The 18,128-nt window shown below is 36.1% G+C and overlaps 1 protein-coding gene across 1 annotated transcript in view; it reads left to right on the plus strand.

Moving 5' to 3' along the window:
• The first annotated feature begins 215 nt into the window (after positions 1–215).
• Positions 216–18,128, plus strand: part of Znf804b (zinc finger protein 804B) — a 444,903-nt gene continuing 426,990 nt past the window's right edge. The window contains exon 1 of the mRNA XM_048339968.1: positions 216–422. Within this exon, the coding sequence (XP_048195925.1) occupies positions 315–422 (108 nt within the window). The 5' untranslated portion in view covers positions 216–314. The remainder of the gene's footprint in view (positions 423–18,128) is intronic.

An 18,128-nucleotide genomic window follows, 5' to 3' on the forward strand; every position in this document is an offset into this window, starting at 1 on the left:
TCCTCGCGGGCGTTAAGCGCAAAAGCGGAGCGGAGCAGGGGAGGGCGGAAAGGGGCGGGGGAACCTCGCCAGGCGCACCCTGGAAGTTGTCCTTTTAAAAAGCACCCCTGTCAGCCCGCATTGAGCAGCCACCTGGGCTGCTCAGCAGCATGTGGACTGGCTGGCTGACTCCGGGGCGTCGCGTCCCCGGGCTCACCGCTGGATGCTTTCTCCCTGGAGGTGGGGTCACCGCTGTTGTTGAGAAGCCAGCCGGCATTCCCAAGGCTGGTTACCCACTGGAGAGTTGAGACTCGGAGCGTCCCGCCCGGATCCACATGGCTTGTTACCTGGTCATCAGTTCCAGACATCTCAGCAATGGACACTACCGGAGTATTAAAGGAGTCTTCAGGGGACCCCTCTGCAAGAATGAATCTCCGGCTCCGGTAATGTGTGCAACACACACACACACACACACACACACACACACACACACACACACGCTCAAAAATGAACATAAACAAAAAGAGATGCTGGGAGAGACAAGGTTCTGATCCCGAGTGTGCATCTAGGATGCAGGCTTTACCCTTAAGTATACTATGTCAGCTTGTACATCTCCTATAGTTACAGAGAGAGATGTGTGTTTATGTGTGTATGGCCACACCGTTATTAGAGTCCCTCTTGCTAAGTATGCAAATATTAGGTGAATGCAGTTAACTGCAGGACTGTGGAGGTAGCTCTACTGGGCTGGGTCAACTTAGGAATCTGCTCATTTGAGCAGCTTATAAAGTTTGAGTGGCACTTTCTAATGTGCTTTGTGAAGCCATCCACAGAGACTGGTTTAATAATGTTGCTGTTACTTTATAAGAACATAAACTGTTCAGAAAGGGGGACAAAAGACTTTGCCTTAGTTCACTGGCAGAAGGAAAGATGTTTGTTGTCAAAACTTGGGTTCAATCTAGCGTTTAACTATGCAGGTTATCTAAGGGGAAAGCAAAAGAGTTATTTCTTGGAAGATGAAATAGATTGCTGTATTATATATAAATATATCAATCTGCAAATAATGTTTTTTATTTAACATAGTAAGCTATATAATCTAGTTAACATTTGTTTGATTCAAACATTATTTTACAAAAGTAAAATTAAGATTTAAATATGTTTATCATTTCATTCATTGGTACTCAAAACTAAAATTTTAAGGATTCAAATGTGTTTCAAGAAAATTGTGTGTTGGTGTGTATATGACAGAGAAAGAGAGAGAGAGAGACTCTCCAAAATTAACTAAGTATCCCAAGTCAATGAACAACTTTTTAAAGTCTAACATAAAAAGCAGCATTTTAGTCTGTGAGTTACAAAGTGCCTGATTTTTTTTTTCAGTATTTGGCACAATGTTTCCATTGAAATGGAATGCCTCATTAGCAGGAATTATTCAAAGCTTAGTATATTGTAAAAATGTTTGATTAAACACAGTCTGTGACATACATGAAAAATATAAGGTCAGGAAAGTACACAAATTTAGATATAACCAAAAGATTCCTAATGACAAATGATTCCCTCACAAGCTTTTATGTATTGTTAAAATGCGTGTGGTTTCAATCCCTCCAACTAAGTAGTACTGAATCAAAAGTGTTCTATATTAGCACTTGTAGTTAAAGTCACAGGGCTAGAAGGGGCTTGGAAAGCTTGAGATAAAAAAAGTCTACTGTTAGTCCTTCTGAGCAGCAAATCTGAGTCTTTCCTATTTTTAACCATTCCCAGGATGGAGTTTCTGCAATCTTAGCAAATCACTTTAATGTTTCACAGCCCAATGTCAGGAGATTCTTCCTTAAGGCAAATTTCAATCCTTCAAATTCGGCTTTAAGCTCATTTTATATTGTAAACATAGAATGTTCCAATTTTCTCACAGGCATTATTTTCCAAAGATTTGACTTTCTCTGTGGAAGTCTCCATAACCCTCCCCGTGATTAAGGAAATCTGGATTGCATAGTGCATTGCAGTGCATATAGTCTAATTCTTGGAATAAAAGCTGGGATACCTTATAGTTTCTATAAGGTCTAGATATATTTAAGTTGATTAGAATAGGGCCTTACTCTTTCGTACCATCAGCATTTACATAAAAAATGACTGTCACTTTCACAAGAAATTCCTTTTCTCCATCTCTCTGCTCACTCATCTCCCAAAAGCCTGATTGTGACACCAAAGAGAGATGTGTAAATGTGAAGGTGGGATGATAGGCCTCACGCCTTTGGGAGACTGGGTATTCTCTCTGCTGGGCTGGTTTTCCTAATGCCTATTTGCTATGTTGTCAAGGCTCTACACAGATGTAACATGCAGATGCTTAATTAGCTTGTATTTGTACTTCTTAAACTCATTTTGACTTAGTGTTCTTTGACATACTGCCTGGCCTTTCCAAGGTAGGAATAGTTTCTTAGGTGAGCAGGTCTATGTGTAAGAATGAATGTGCATAGCTCCTCTGTCATTGGCAAGTTGTTGGGAAAAGACTTGCAACAGTTTGGGATCCTCTCCCAAGGCGAGGCACTTGGGCTTTCTCCATAAGTAATGCAAGTCACTGACTCCTTGATCATAGACCTTGTACATTGAAATTGCTTTGTTGACTCCATGAATGTGTGCTCTTCTCTTTACTGAAGAACAGTGAAAGATAAAACAAAAAACTGTGAATACAAACTATAACAATGCCTCCCCGTTGTGTTCAGGTTGAAATAAATCTGTTTCTCACATATCTCCTCTGACAATATGTTTCCAATTTTGCTATTCTGAATGACCTTAAATTGGTCTCTATCTCAATGACTAATTATTTTCCCTTATGAAGGCTTAGTTTATGTAGAGCTATAGAGTAGAATACCATTATTTATTTTTATTTTCACTATATTCCTAAATACTCTAACTTTGGCTACTACTTTTAATCTAAGTCTCTCCTTTTTGTTTTATTCCATATTGTTCCTTTAAAAAAATAAATCTACTTAAATACAGTACATGCCTTAATACCCTAATATTAAATAAAATGCTATTATGGAGCAAAATGATTCAGTATTGTTACAGAAAGGAGGTGGGCCACAATTGCTTTTTTGATATAATGAATTAACTTCTTTTTTAGTTTTGCTATAACTTCCTGGGTAACAGGGACTTGATAGTTAATTGTCATATAGATATAAATCTTCAGTTACATATGTATTCATGTAAATTTGTTTTTGATGACACATCTTCAAATTATGACCATGTGACATTAAATATGACCATGTGACATTAAAATTAAAATATTGAATTGTTTTATTCATATTTATGCATACATAAGCACATTTGATCATTACATATGAACTCTTATATCTCTTTATACAAATATATAAGAATATATTTTATATAAACTCTCGTGTATACATGCATACTGATTATTATATGAATTATTGTAATGAATACTTATTTGAGTAATATTTGATTAATAAATGTAGCATTCACTCTCAATCTATTCATAGACTGGTAAATTGAAAATATTAGTGATATTCTCCTCCTCCTAAATTCCAAGTGAAAATATGGCAATATATTATGGCTGGCTCTCTTCTTTTTGAGACTATGTATAAAAATAGTACATCTTGTAGACGCATGTGCATCCTTTAGATGCAAGTTGGGATAAACTGTCTGATATATAATTTGTATACAAAATGAGTATAAAAATTTTTAACATGGTGTGTCCACAATTTTCTAGAGATGGACACGAATGTATGTGTTGAACTAAACTGTTATTTCATTTAAATTTACTGTCTAAAAGTTAATATTTCCACTTGGCCTGATAGCAAGATCAGACATAAATGATAGGATTGATGTTACCCTCCCAAATAAGATGATATACTCATCTGTTTCTCTCCTGTTCTTAGAGTTGTTCTTAGTTCCCAGTGCTCACTCTTTTAAAATTTATATTTTGTCATTTTAATGAAGATGTTCATATTTAAAACTTAGGCCTGTTGTCGAAGTGAATTAAGCTATAAATACATAGTAAACTATAGAATGTGCAGATATAGCGATGCCACTCAGGATTTTGTACTGGACACCTTTGAGAATGATTCATGGGCTGTGTTCATTTTGTTCATTTCTAGGAAGTGTAATTAGGGATGCCAATTTTTAGCTTTGACAAATTGGCAGAATCCTTTAGGCAAACTTTATTTTACTTTTCTGTGGGTGTAAGAGGCAGATATGATTTATTTTGAAATGGATATTTCACTTTGAAGTGTTTTTTAAAACAACATGCTCTCTCTTTGTTATTTTTTTTTTGCCGTCATCAATTCTTGTGTCTTTAATTTACATGATCACCACATGTTCAATATATTTTTTTGGTTTATCCAAAATTGTTGGCATATCTTTCTAACTCCAGAGGCACTGGATTCTGATTTCTTCTTTGCTTGCCATTCACACATAACTTTCATCTCTAGGTCAGGAGCCCCCATTTGGCCCCCATCCTCCAGTCCATGTCCCCACATCCATTGTTCTGCCTTTCACTTGTTTTAAGTTTAAGTTTAGCAGCAGATAAATGCTTAGGCCCCTCCTCCCCCAACATATATGCCCCTTGTTGATCTCCATTTTGCTTCAGTAAATATTTCCCTAATGTCTTTCAGGATGAAAAGGACATTTTCTTTTCTTTCTTTTTTTTGAGTGAAATAAATGCCATCTCCTAGACATAATATGTCCATGAGGGCTTTTCTCTTCTTAGTGATGAAGGTTCTTCTTATGCCCATCACTCCAATTTGATCCATTTGATTGTGAAGCAAGTAGACATGGAAGAAGGCTGTAGTGATTACATTCATATTTTTCTAAAAATGTTCCTAATCCTATGTGACATGTAAGAATCTTCAGGGGCTGGGAATTTGGCTTAATGGCAAGAGTGCTTGCCTCATATACATGAAGCCCTGGGTTCGATTCCCCAGCACCACATATATAGAAAATGGCCAGAAGTGGCACTGTGGGTCAAGTGGCAGAGTACTAGCCTTGAGCAAAAAGAAGCCAGGGACAGTCCTCAGGCCCTGAGTTCAAGGCCCAGGTCATTATCCAGTTCCCACTTACATGTTTGGCTTTCACTTAATTTGTTCCTATATATGGTTTTCATCCTCTCCTCCTGTTATGCTGACCCACGCGTTTATGCTGTTGCACATGCTGTTTCCATAGATAAAAATTCTCTATCTTTATTTTTGGGGGTCCCCATCATATATATGCTCAGCCTCAATAAAAAGCTCAGACCCTCTGTGACCTTATGCTGACTTCAAGTCATGGGTCAAGTACTTACAGTATGCTACCATATCCATTGTTTAGTTTAATTATCACTGAATTTTGTTTATTGGTCTCCATTCCCCCAAGACATGGAAAATCTTTGGAGTATGAATTCTGCCACTCTTAAATGATCAAAGCTGAGCATACCCTCAGCCTTATTGTATTCAACCAATCACTGTTGGTTCAATGAAGGAAAGATTGCATGAATAAATGAGTAATGTTGTATAACACAGTATAATTTATTGTCAGTCAGGACTGACATATTTGAGGCAGGCTCTCTTGCCACTAGGCCATATTCCCAGACCACAGGACTGACATATTTGAAATGGTACAGCAGGTATGAAGATTACTGGGAATTTCCATGCAGTCATTGACCTTAATATTCATGTTATGGTTAAATAGCTAGTTAAGGTTAAGAAATCAAATGCAGATTTGTTCAAGAAAATTGCAGAAACTTTGGGATAGATTTTTATTTTGATATGTGTTTATGTTAAGTGAATTTTAAGTATGTGTGTCAGGGCTTACTCTTAAAGAAGTACTGATATCTTTATCTTCTTGCCCATTCTACATAGGTATGTTTTACCTCACTCTTGGAACTGTTGTTGTTACTTTTGACTTGTTATAGAGGGACAATCTTACGAGAGAAAATATAAAAGGAGAATATGGACATTGCTTTATTTCAAATTTTACTTTTGTTTAACCCTAGAAACTTTGTGACTTCTACAAACTTCAGTTTCCACTTCCTTACAGAGGGAATGTATGGTTCCCAATGTAGTGTTTTAGACACATGCCATCCGAGTGTTCAGGAAATATTAATACTTAACAAATATCAACAGTTTTATTGATCAGATTATGTATTTTGATGTATGTACATATCTGATGTATCAATAGGAAAACTTGGAACAAAAATTTGGAACACAGAAATTCAATTAGGATAATTTTCAGTCACTTAGATAATTTAATATAAAACAAATAGAATTCAATACAACTTTAGCTGGTATAATATATTCACCTTATTTCTGTTGGCAGTTCTAGGAAGAAATTTTTTCCACAGAAATTTTCTCTAATTAGAATCTTTTTGAATACAGACTTTTTACTGATGAAATATGTACTTTATGGTGATGTTTCATACTTTAATATCTGCAAAGATTATTTGGTCAATTTCTTCAAGTAAAATTTCATACGTTCTGTTAGTCCAAAGTGCAAAGTATTTTGTTCCATGTACCCATTGCAGAACATCTTTTGGAAAGGACATAAAAGACTGATGAATGGATACACACAGACACACACACACACACACACACACAAATATGGGTTAGTTAAGACATTTTTCATTGCCACATATATAATAGGTTCTGGGAAATAAATTGCAAGTTAGGAACTTGACCATTCTTCCCTATGTAGGAATATATGAGTGAATAATGAGTGTGAAACAAGGTCAAAGTAATGATTCATTATTTCTCCTTTTCTTTTCTGTTCAAAAAGACACCATTAGCGATAGAGTGCTTGCTTTGCAGGCATGAAGCCCTGGGTTTGGTTCCTCAGCATCACATGCTCAGAAAAAGCTGGATTTTCGCTCTGTGGCTTAAGTGGTAGAATGCTAGCCTTGAGCAACAAAAAAGCCAGGGACAGTGCGCAGGCCCTGTGTCCCATGCCCCAGGACTGGCAAAAACCATAACCAAAATCAAAACAAACAAACAAAAAGTGTCTCACAGACTTTCCTGTCTGGGCTGCCTTCAAACCATGCCAGCTTTTCCCTGCACTGCACCCCTAGACCTCTAGGGGGCTCTGCCTCTTCCTCTGTACAGAGCCCTGTCACACTTGGTGGTGGACTTTCTTATCCAATAAACACATGAAGCAATGAAATTAGAAAGGAACGAGACTCGTAACAATTAGATTCACCAGACTACTAAGAATACAGTAAGAGCTGAAACGAAAGAGGCAGAAAACCCATCCTAAGCAGGTACAGTGCTTTATAAGAGAAGGTTTGTTGATAGGGAGAGGCTCTTCTGCACATGTTCAGTGTCTCTTCACATCATTTTACTGTGTTTAAATAGTACTAGCCATGAGTCACTTAAGATAGAGACATTTCTATTAAAAAGTTTCTAGATTGAAAAAAAATTTAAGGCAGAGTCTCACCATACAACCCATGCTTAGCATTCAAGAAGAAGTTTCCTCTGAGATTCTTTTATCAGGTAGATTTCCTGGTGCTTTTACAGCTTGGGATTCTGTTATCATTTTGATATGTGGTCTTTCACTGTCTTTGGAATGGACTGGTATTTGGGGGGCAGTCACTCTACAGCAGGAAGAGCAGGACGATGTTTCAGAAAGAAGGTTGTCTCAGTACAATGTTCTTCCTAAATTAAGCTGTCTTGGGAAGATGATCAGAAGCCGAATGTGATGACTCATGCCTTTAATCTCAGCTACTTGGGATATGGAGATTAAGGCCAGCTTGGATTTAAAAGTTGGTAAGACCCCATCACAACAAATTAACCAGGAGTGGTGGTTTGTGTCTACAATCTCAGCAACTTGTGAGGCATAGATAGGAGAATAGCAACTCCAGGCCAGCTCCAGGCAAAAGAAAGGGATCCTATCTGGAAGACAGATAATAAAGAAAAACAAAGAAAAAGAAAAGGACACCTTATTTCCTTGACCAGTAGCCACCATAACCCTCGAGAAGCAAAATTCAGCAGTGGTTGTTGCATAATTTCCAATTATCCCCAGTCACTTAAGTTTTCTCAGCACTTTTTCTTCTTGGATCAGTCAGGTATGGCACTATCCACTGAGTATCTTGAACTTCTAAATAATGCATTTTATCTAGAGTATCCAGTCTTCAAGTGTAAATACTTAGAGGCATAACAGCCTCAGCCTCAGAAGTAGAGATTCAGGTTCACTGTGATCTGTTCCTTAATATAATGTTTTGTTATCATGTTATTAAATACTTTCTTTGTCTTATGCACAAAATCTAAACATTGGGAAAACCCCTCCCCCTGTCTTCTGATTTAGCCTCCCACTACATCTTGCTTCTATGTTACTATGAGAAGGAGACTAATGGCTGTTCATCAATGTTTACAAGTTAATGCAATACTTTGCAGATGCAACTAAATTAAGTATGCTTGGATCATGAAGGCAGGTTCGGTGTAATCACAAGTATTACTGTAAGGGGAAGTGTCAGAGCTAGACAAAGAATATTGAAGATATTATGATGCTGGTTTGGAAATTAGAGGAGGAAGCTATAAGCCTTCAATGAATGCAGGAGTCTTCTCGAAATTAGAAAATACAAAAAGGCTGAGATCATGGATCAAGTGGTAGAATACTTTCCTAGCACATGCAAGGCTCTGGGCTTAATCCCCAGTACCACAAAACAAAAGGAAAACCTCAATAAAAAATAACACGGACAAAATCACTGAAGAAATGGATTTGTGCATTCATGCTACAGAAAAATCATATCCTAACCTACATTTCTAACTCAGCCTAGTGAGGATTTTTTTAATTTGGATTACTCCCAGTTGCCTTCTATGAGACCAAAAAATGGATAAAGAAGCTTCTTTGGCTCTTCACAAGTATCACTGTCTCCTTCTTCTTTCTCCTCACTGGCCCTCAATGCAGCATTGGGAGCCTTAGAATATAGAAGGGAGAGAGGCCTTTCTTCAGCACTGATATTCTCACAGCATTCAGATGGCAATTTGCATTGTTATAGAAATACTATATTTGTGGAAGAAAGAACATCCCCGATACCTGTATTAGTTACATTACTTTCTTTTTTTTAGTTTTTATTTTATTGTCAAATTGATGTACATAGAGGTTACAGTTTCATATGATAGGCCTTGGGTACATTTCTTGTACTGTTTATTACCTTCTCCCTCATTCCCCCCTCCATTTTTCCCCTTTCCCTCTCCCCCCATGAGTTGTTCAGTTGGTTTACACCAAACAGTTTTGCAAGTATTGCTTTTGGAGTGGTTTGCCTTTTTATCCTTTGTCTCTCGATTTTGATAGTCCCTTTCACTTCCCTAGTTCTAATACCAGTATATGCAGTATCCAGTGTATTCAGATGAGATACAGTGATAGCGCGAGTACAACCACAGGAAGGGATACAAGAGGATCATCAACAAAAGAAACTATGGTTTCAAAAGGCATGTTGAAAGTAATTACAACAGTGATATAACACTTGTTTTCATAACATGGAGTTCATTTCACTTAGCATCATATTTATGCGTTCACGGGTCATAGCTATTAGGCTCTTGTGATCCTCTGCTGTGACTACCCTAAACCTGTGCTAATTATTCCCTATGAGGGAAACCATAGAGTCCATGTTTCTTTGAGTCTGGCTCACTTCACTTAATATAATTTTTTCCAAGTTCTTCCAATTCCTTATGAATGGGGCAATGTCATTCTTTCTGATAGAGGCATAAAATTCCATTGTGTATATGTACCACATTTTCCTGATCCATTCGTCTACTGAAGGGCATCTGGGTTTCTTTCTTATTCACAAGTTTTCTGTGACTCAGAGTGCCTTCTTACAGTAACACAATACAGCATTTGGAATATAACACTGGTGTTTTTCCATATTCCTGATAAGGTGATAAACTCAGCAAGACATTATATTTAAAATAAGGTTACTTGAATTTCTCAGTACTAGTCTTCTTTCCAGCTATTTCTCTGTTACACATCCATTTCCTACCTAGTTCTACATGGTAAACTTAAGAACGTGAAAATGAGATCATTTTAGAGGACTATCTTAAGGCGCTCCCTTTAAATTAATTTAATCACTGATTTAGACGTCTGCAAATTACTAGAGATAAACATATTACTTTTAACTAAAAGTGATGATATTGGTTGATGTAATAATTATAATTTTACAAAAGTAAAACAATTATTTACCATATATAGAACTAGATATATGGAAAAATTTAAATTTATATTAAAGAATAACATAAGTCACAAGTGTACAGATTTTTAATTTCTTTTCTATCCCTAAAGAGTATGACAGTCCCCTGAAAGTTCCAGCCTGTCCTAAGATGGGCATTACCTCGCCCCTTGTCCCAAAGACAGGGATATACATAATAGATGATAAACTGCCTGACTAAAAATATTTAAGTGAGTTTTAGCAAAGAACACAGCTGAAAATAAACCTTTGAATAGGAGCTCTGAGTCTAGGGTTAGCAAACATAGGTAACTTGACAAGGCTTCTGTTGCTTTGTTCCACTTTGACTGGAGCACATATGCTAACTCTTTGAAGGGAATCAACATGAGAATGCTGATTAGGTGAGAATGAATGGATTTATACTAACCAAACAGGTAGATTACAGTAGAATAACATCTGTATAGTACTTTATTATCATTTGATTAATATTTCATGTTAAAATCCAAAGGCCTGGCCATTATGTAGCTTTGGAAAATTCTTTTAAATGGTTAGAGATGTCTCTATTGTATTTTTATTATTTGAGAGGAGATGTGAATTATGGACTTAGCAGCAGGATAACAAGTGATTAAAAGACAGAAACCACTAATTTGGACTTCTCAGAATGCAACTTTTGTGTAAATGATCAGTAAACATTATTAGAGAAATTGTTACAATTTTAAAAGCATGAATGATGATAAAGGACTGTATTTGGTTACTACAGAAACAGAGCTATTACCCAGAAATGTATAGGTAATGGCTAAATAATTATTAGCTTAATAAATGCTAACATAATGTGTATATATAATTTTTTTTAAAGCTGATGTTTGTCATACTTGGAAACAATCTGCTCCAAAATTCGTGTTAAAACTGCATTGCCATTGTAGTTTGTGGGGAGAAAGAAGCTTTGGGGGTGAGGGGGTAAGAGGAGATTTTTGTATTTCTCCAGGAATTGGGTTCTTGGAGTACTGGATTAGCTACATGATGAGTTAATTCTAAGAGAGGGCACATTTGAGCTTTGCCTTTTCCTCATGTGTCTGCTTTCCCTTTTGCTTTCTGTCTTGAGTGTAGGCACGACAAAGCCTTTACCAGACTCCATGGAGACACTGGAATGGTGCTTTTGCACTTCGAGCCTCCAGAACTGTGAGCCAAAAGAAGCCTTTGTATTTTATAAATCATCCATTTGTAAAATTTTGTTGTAGCAACTGAAAGTGGACTAATGGACTTAAATTATATTTTAAGTTAACCTTAATGTTCCCCTTCTCATTTCCAGATGTTACATAGAATGAGCTCAGAAATTCGTTGTTACATTTCATACATTTTGCCTGTTTTATGCATTTCCCTTTCCCTTGTTTTAAATTAGGCTTGTGAAACGCTTTCCCTTCTTATACTAACTAAACAAAAGTGCTTACGGCTATGTCAGAGTTAGACTGAGCTGATTGGACCTTCCTTTGTAGCTCTTACCAGCTGTGTGACGTCATCATTATTAGGGTCCTCAGGTTATTCACTTGTGATATTACTTGTCTTATAGGGCCACTGTAAGAAGTCAGTGAGCTAATAAATGCTAATAAACAAAGTTTTTAGCACACAGTAACCACACAGTGAAAGTTTCCAGTGGTTACTTCTATCAAAGCTTGTTAAAACAGGCATCCATGGCCCCTCAAATACTTTCAGAGCTATGGAGAAACCAACACTTTTGCATCAAATGGTTGAAATTGATGTTCATTTGGATGGTCCTATAAGATTTCTCTTGGCTGTTGTGGTGCTTTCTTGGAAAGAGACACTCAGACATGAGGGTCAGTTAGCATTGTGTTTAATACAACTGTTATAAGTGGCAGCCCAGTGTTTTCACAACTTCCATAATGAAAATAAATACTTGGTGAGCCCTGCTTTCCCACGGCTTTAATTCAATGCAATGAAACATTAAGAGTAACTTTTCTATTTTTCTCGGTGTTTTCACTACAGCGAATTGAAAGAAGTAGATGAGTGGTATATATATATATATTTTTTTTCCAATGTTGAAAGAATTTTTCTTAAAAAAAACAGGGACAGATATTTAATCTAAAACTACTCTCTGTGCTGGTATGCGTCCATCAGATCTCATTTCTGTGACTAAATATCTTCAAGTTGTCTTTGGAAGTCCTAATAAAAAATTAGCCTCCTTTTTATTTTCTTCCCATAATGACAACCTATTTTTAACAAGAAGTTATTTGAAATGAGGAACTATTATATGAGTAAGTGCTATGCAGGTGTTGTGCATGGATTCATTCTAGAGGTGAACATTCAAACTGATCTGTGAATATAAGCTGTTATACATATGTATTGTCACATAAGAAGTATTTAATCAATAGATACCATGTCTACTGAGGGCAACAAATATATTCTTACTCTTTCAAACGGAGTGGATTAGAGGTGTATTGTAGCAATTAGGGGCAAGAAAGAGAGGAAAGTTGCTGTTATGCAGAAGTTAGTAATTGCTAGGAATTTTCTAGGGAGGTAGTTACTAATCCAGAGATTATGAGTTGCTAGGAATTAATTTCTCCAGGAGTGGAAGAGGGAAAAATGTGATACATTACCTGGAACATTCAAGCATGCTCTCTTGTGATGGTGGGAGTGTTGATGTGGGAGCTTCTGAAACCAGTTGTCTGTTGCTGTGCTGTCCTGTAAGCCCTATCCGTCTAGTTGGTGCTACTGGATTCACTACATAGGCACTGAGCTTCTGGTTACAGCCACCACTGTGCTGCTTTTGTGAGTGATGCTACTGCCCTTAACAAAACCCATGAGAACTAAGATGATATGGCCACTCATGCCAGAAGCAGGAGCAAGAAAATCATGGCTTCCCTTCCCCTTCTCCCAATGTCCATTATCCCCCAGCAATTTCCATTGGCAGATCCAACCAGACACCAACTGGTAAGGGACTCCAGGGTGTATATATTCATAAGCTCCTAGTCAGTAGTTTATAAGCTTCTGGCTGCAATAGAGAATAGGAAGAGAAGAGAGCTGATTACCAGCCCAGTTCTCTTGTCTATCATTTAGCATAACAATGCGGAACTATGATAGAGGGCTATTAACAAATGAAGTTCTTTTATATTGTACATACGACACTACATCTATCTATCATCTATTATCTAGTGCATATTTATCAGTATCTGAATCCATAAACTTTTGGTAGATTAACAGAAATGTCACGTTCAACTCAGACATCATGTATTAGTTTCTCTTGCTATTGCAACACATTACCACAAACATAGTGACCTAAACAAGTGACCTAAAAGTGACAAATATGGCCACAGACATAGTGATTTAAAACAAGACATGTTTATTATGGTAAAGATGCTTTTCTTTCTGGAGGCTTCTCTTACTTTTTCTAGCTTACAGAAATCATCAGCACTCCTTGATTCAAAACTACCTTGAAAGTCTTTTGTAAGTTCTTTGCATGGTGCGATTTCTCTAATTCTTTGCAGGCAAAAAAAAAGCAAAAAGAATCTCTTTGTTTTCAAGTATCCATGTGATTAGAATGGGCTCTAGGTTCTCTATTTCAAATTATTTTATTTTACTTATGTGTATAAAGTCCCCTTTAATACAGAATTGCATTTATAAACTTTGAAGATTAGATCTTAGACAACTATGGAGACCATTATTCTTCTTACTCTATTCTCAGCATTTAAAATCATATCCATGAGGAGTTCTTCACTGATTTTGCCTCCCATAGTACAAATTCCAAAATGAAAATAACCTTGAATAAATTCACTTCTTCCTTGCTCTTCTTCCTTCCATTACACTAATCCAGTAACCTATGATTGATGTTAAGAACATTCTGCAACCCCTCAAAGGATAAATTGGTTAATTTTCATTCCTCTCATTCCAGTTTTCTGCCAACGAATGCAAATATCTTCTAGTGAAAGAACTTTTTGGTTAATAGCAGTTAGTTTTGTGAGAAATGGTAGAGCTACTAATGAAAATAAACATTCCCCTTGTTGTCTGCTCCAATGCAATGAGCAGTCTAGTATGGAAAATGCACACTAACCAGATAACCTATGTTAGATAAATAACCATTTCTTATCTTTCTGATCATGTATTCTATGTCCAGTTTTCAAAAACTGGATTGGAAAATGGGTAAATATTCTAGATTGGGGAGAAGTTGGCTGATTTATGTGCAAGGAAAAGGGAGTGACCCTTTGTCGTGAATCTGAAATAAACACATGAAATAAGATTGCTGAATTACAAGAAGAATATAGTACCTTATTTACTTACCATAAAGTCAAACTAGATTAGCCATTAGAGCTTTTTTTCCTCCCTTACTGTCTAAATGTTATAGTGTTGATTTTTGGTTCTTGTAGGAGATTTAATGAATTTCAATGCCTGAAATAGGGCTTACTTTCAACAAGCAACCTATACATTTATTGTACCTATTAACATTATGGAATTACTGAGCTTATGGCCATCTGTTAATATTCTCTACCTATAGCATTGCATGAGGCCAGAAGCAGATGATGGTTTCATTCTGTGTTCACTCCCTCTGTCATCTCCTTTGTCCATTATTGCTCCTGGGGATATTACTTGTGAAGTGTGGTGACTAACTTGCTCCCCATTGCATAGATCACAACCATACTGACAGGGAGAAAATACTCATTTTCACCCAGACCTATTGTGGTTGGTGAAATGAGCCTTTTGCCTGTAACTCATAAAACTCTGTCAATTTGGTCATTCATTCTACCTTCGTTAATTAGAGTTGACAAAATGTAGATGCTAGGTTGAAGTCAAATTTAAGTATGTCACAATACAATTAAAACTTTATATCCACAGAAGTTAACATTTAGCATTTTATTTTATTTAAGTGTATAAAGTTCCCTTTAATACAGAATTGCATTTATAAACTTTGAAGATTAGATCTTAGACATATATGGAGACCATTATTCTTCTTACCTTATTCCCAGCATTTAAAATCATATCCATGAGGAGTTCTTCACTGATTTTGCCTCCCAAAGTACAAATTCCAAAATGAAAATAACCTTGAATAAATTCACTTCTTCCTTGCTCTTCTTTCTTCCATTACACTAATCCAATAACCTATGATTGATGTTAGGAACATTCTGCAACCCCTCAAAGGATAAATTGGTTAATTTTCATTCCTCTCATTCCAGTTTTCTGCCAACGAATGCAAATATCTTCTAGTGAAAGAACTTTTTGGTTAATGGCAGTTAGCATTGTGAGAAATGATAGAGCTACTAATGAAAATAAACATTCCCCTTGTTGTCTGCTCCAATTCAATGTGCAGTCTAGTATGGAAAATGCACACTAACCAGATAACCTATGTTAGATAAATAACCATTTCTTATCTTTCTGATCATGTATCCTATGTCCAGCCCATGGTATAAGTAACTAATATTCTGATGTTTCCTTTAGTTAAAAAAACAGGTAATTAGCAACTGAAGAGATATGTTCTAAGAACTCCATGGCTCTAAAAACACACACAACTCAAAAATGAAGAAAACACTTATCAATGATTTATCTCTTATTAAAGCACAAATAATATTGTGACTTAAGAATCCCAGAAGATCTCTCTATAAGAAAGTATAAAAATTAATATTGTTTCCTTCTCATTATGTTCTTTATTCTAATGTTTTCATGTAGCTATAGGAAACAATATTAAAAATATATTCATATAGCTTAAGTGACAAGGGACAAAGGTATTCCTGTGTCATACTCTAAGCAAATGTAATTAAAACATTAGAAACATGATAGAAACAATATTCATAAAAGTGGCAAGAATCCATTTTCATTTTCTTAGAATTTGAAGTCTTTGAAATAATAACTCCTTCATACTTTAATCCATTTAATTGCAATGTTATGGTTACTTTCTAATATTTACATTGTTTCTGAAGGCTATAAGTAGGATGTGTATCATGCAAATTAATGAAAGTAAATTACATGATCAGCACCTAGCTATTTGAATTGGGATTTAGCATTTATCAAACAGTAACTCAGATTTCTCTAGAAGATATTAAAAGCAGTAACAAAAGCCTGCTTCTAAGTACAAACTTAGCATGTACTTTATTTTACAAGAAGATGCTCCGGAATATCTTCGTATTCCTCCTTGCTGCTTCAAAAGTATTATGTATCAGTAGCTTGACTAATTGGCCTGGAATTCCTGAAGTCTTCCTGGGCTGCTGGTCAGAATTCAAACTGTCTTATGTCCTTGTCACAGCACTCATTTCATAACTGAATTATGGAAAGCACAAACTTGCAGGCCATATTCCAAACCTGGTTTAATTAAAAATGTTTGCGGAGTTACTGGTTATTTTCATTTGTGGTTTAACTCATTTAATATTTGAGTGCTCAACCCTTTTTTTCCAGGTGACAGAAATTAATTTCAGGCGTTGAGCAACTTTCTCAAGATCACAACTTGCCAGCAGAAAATCTGATCTATGAATACCGTTTTTTTCTACTGTGAAACTTAGGATTCTTTCTATTTTGGTTTGAAGAATGTCATTCTGTGTAGAAATCAATTGCTCTAATGTGTGGTGGAAACACAATGTTTAACTTCAATGATACTGAAGAATTAACCAGAAGAATTCAAGAGTACAAAATGTTACTGGGACTTAACTAGGGTTGAGAAATAGAATCAGGAGCTCAAGTGATTGTTTCTCTTTTGTTTCAAGATGTCTTTTCTCTGCTTCTAACTGTAGCTTCATAACTTGCTGTCTTAGATTTCTCTGCTCCTCATAAATATGACTATTTTAGCGAGTGTGTGTGTGTGTGTGTGTGTGTGCATATGTATGTGAGTGTGGTGCTTAGTAGAGCAGGATGGGAAAGAAAGGTTAGGAGACAGAAAGAATGACGTTACAGTGTCACAGAAGGCCCACTGTGGCCCACAGAGAGAGCTTTAGAAAGACATACTCTAAGACAGGTTCATTGAACCTTCTGAGAGAAGGGGGGAAGAATGGAGAAGGGGAGGTAGAGTTATGGTCAGCATTATTTCTGCAAAATCTTGCTTGTTCTTCATGGTGAAAATCTGATGATTAAATCTCTAGTTTTCCCATTTTATGAATCTTATTTATTGAACTTACATCATTACATATATATATATATAAATAGGTATATGATATACAAACATATATGAATATCTACCTCTGCCAACCATTTTATTTTAAATATGCACATATATTTCTATGCATATAAGCATTTTCTTCCTGTTAGTCAACTATAAGTTATCTTCACCAAAGATAATTTGGTACTGTTTACAATACAAAGGGGGAAATCTTTCTCATTCTTATTTGTGCATATATGTATCATTTGAGTCTTCTGGCAGGAGATCATGCCTAACTGCAAACTATGGTGGCTAAGTACTCTGACATTGCACAGTGCCCTAAGTAAACTTACTCTTCAGCCAAAAGGGTGAGAGAATGTCCTTCCAGAAAACCATCCCACAAAGCAAGGGTTAGGAACAAGAGAACTTTCACTCAGTTACTGTTATTCATTTCAAAGTCATAGTAAATCGAAGCTCTAAACAGTTTTAAGTTCCAGAAGTATTGTCACTCTCAGCAAAGGGCTCAAAATACAAAAATCAAAATGATAATTACCTTCTCTTTATATATTAAAAGAAAGACAGGCACTGCAGAAATCATCCCATATAAAGGTAATGTTGAGTACACTGGATTATACTTATGTCCTGGTTTTGAAAGAAGTATTTAAAGTAAGTACTTAATTTTCACTTCTTCTTGTCCATCACTCTGTGACCCCATGCTTAAAAGTTCAATCTAATGCCAACATGTCTCATGTGTCAACCACAGAAATATCAAGTGCTCTCATGTTGCTTGTGTTCTAGGAGACTTCAGGAAGTAACAATCAACAAGTAGAATTTGGAGGAAAATGGTACCAAGAACAATGCAGTCTAGTCTGGTTTCACCAAGAAGAGAAAGAAAATTTTGTTTTCCACCTAGCAAGTGCCTCCTATTAGCACTATGATTTGGGGAAT

This window comes from Perognathus longimembris, chromosome 2, assembly GCF_023159225.1.
Source record: "Perognathus longimembris pacificus isolate PPM17 chromosome 2, ASM2315922v1, whole genome shotgun sequence".
In the NCBI taxonomy this organism is placed as follows: Eukaryota; Metazoa; Chordata; class Mammalia; order Rodentia; family Heteromyidae; genus Perognathus; species Perognathus longimembris.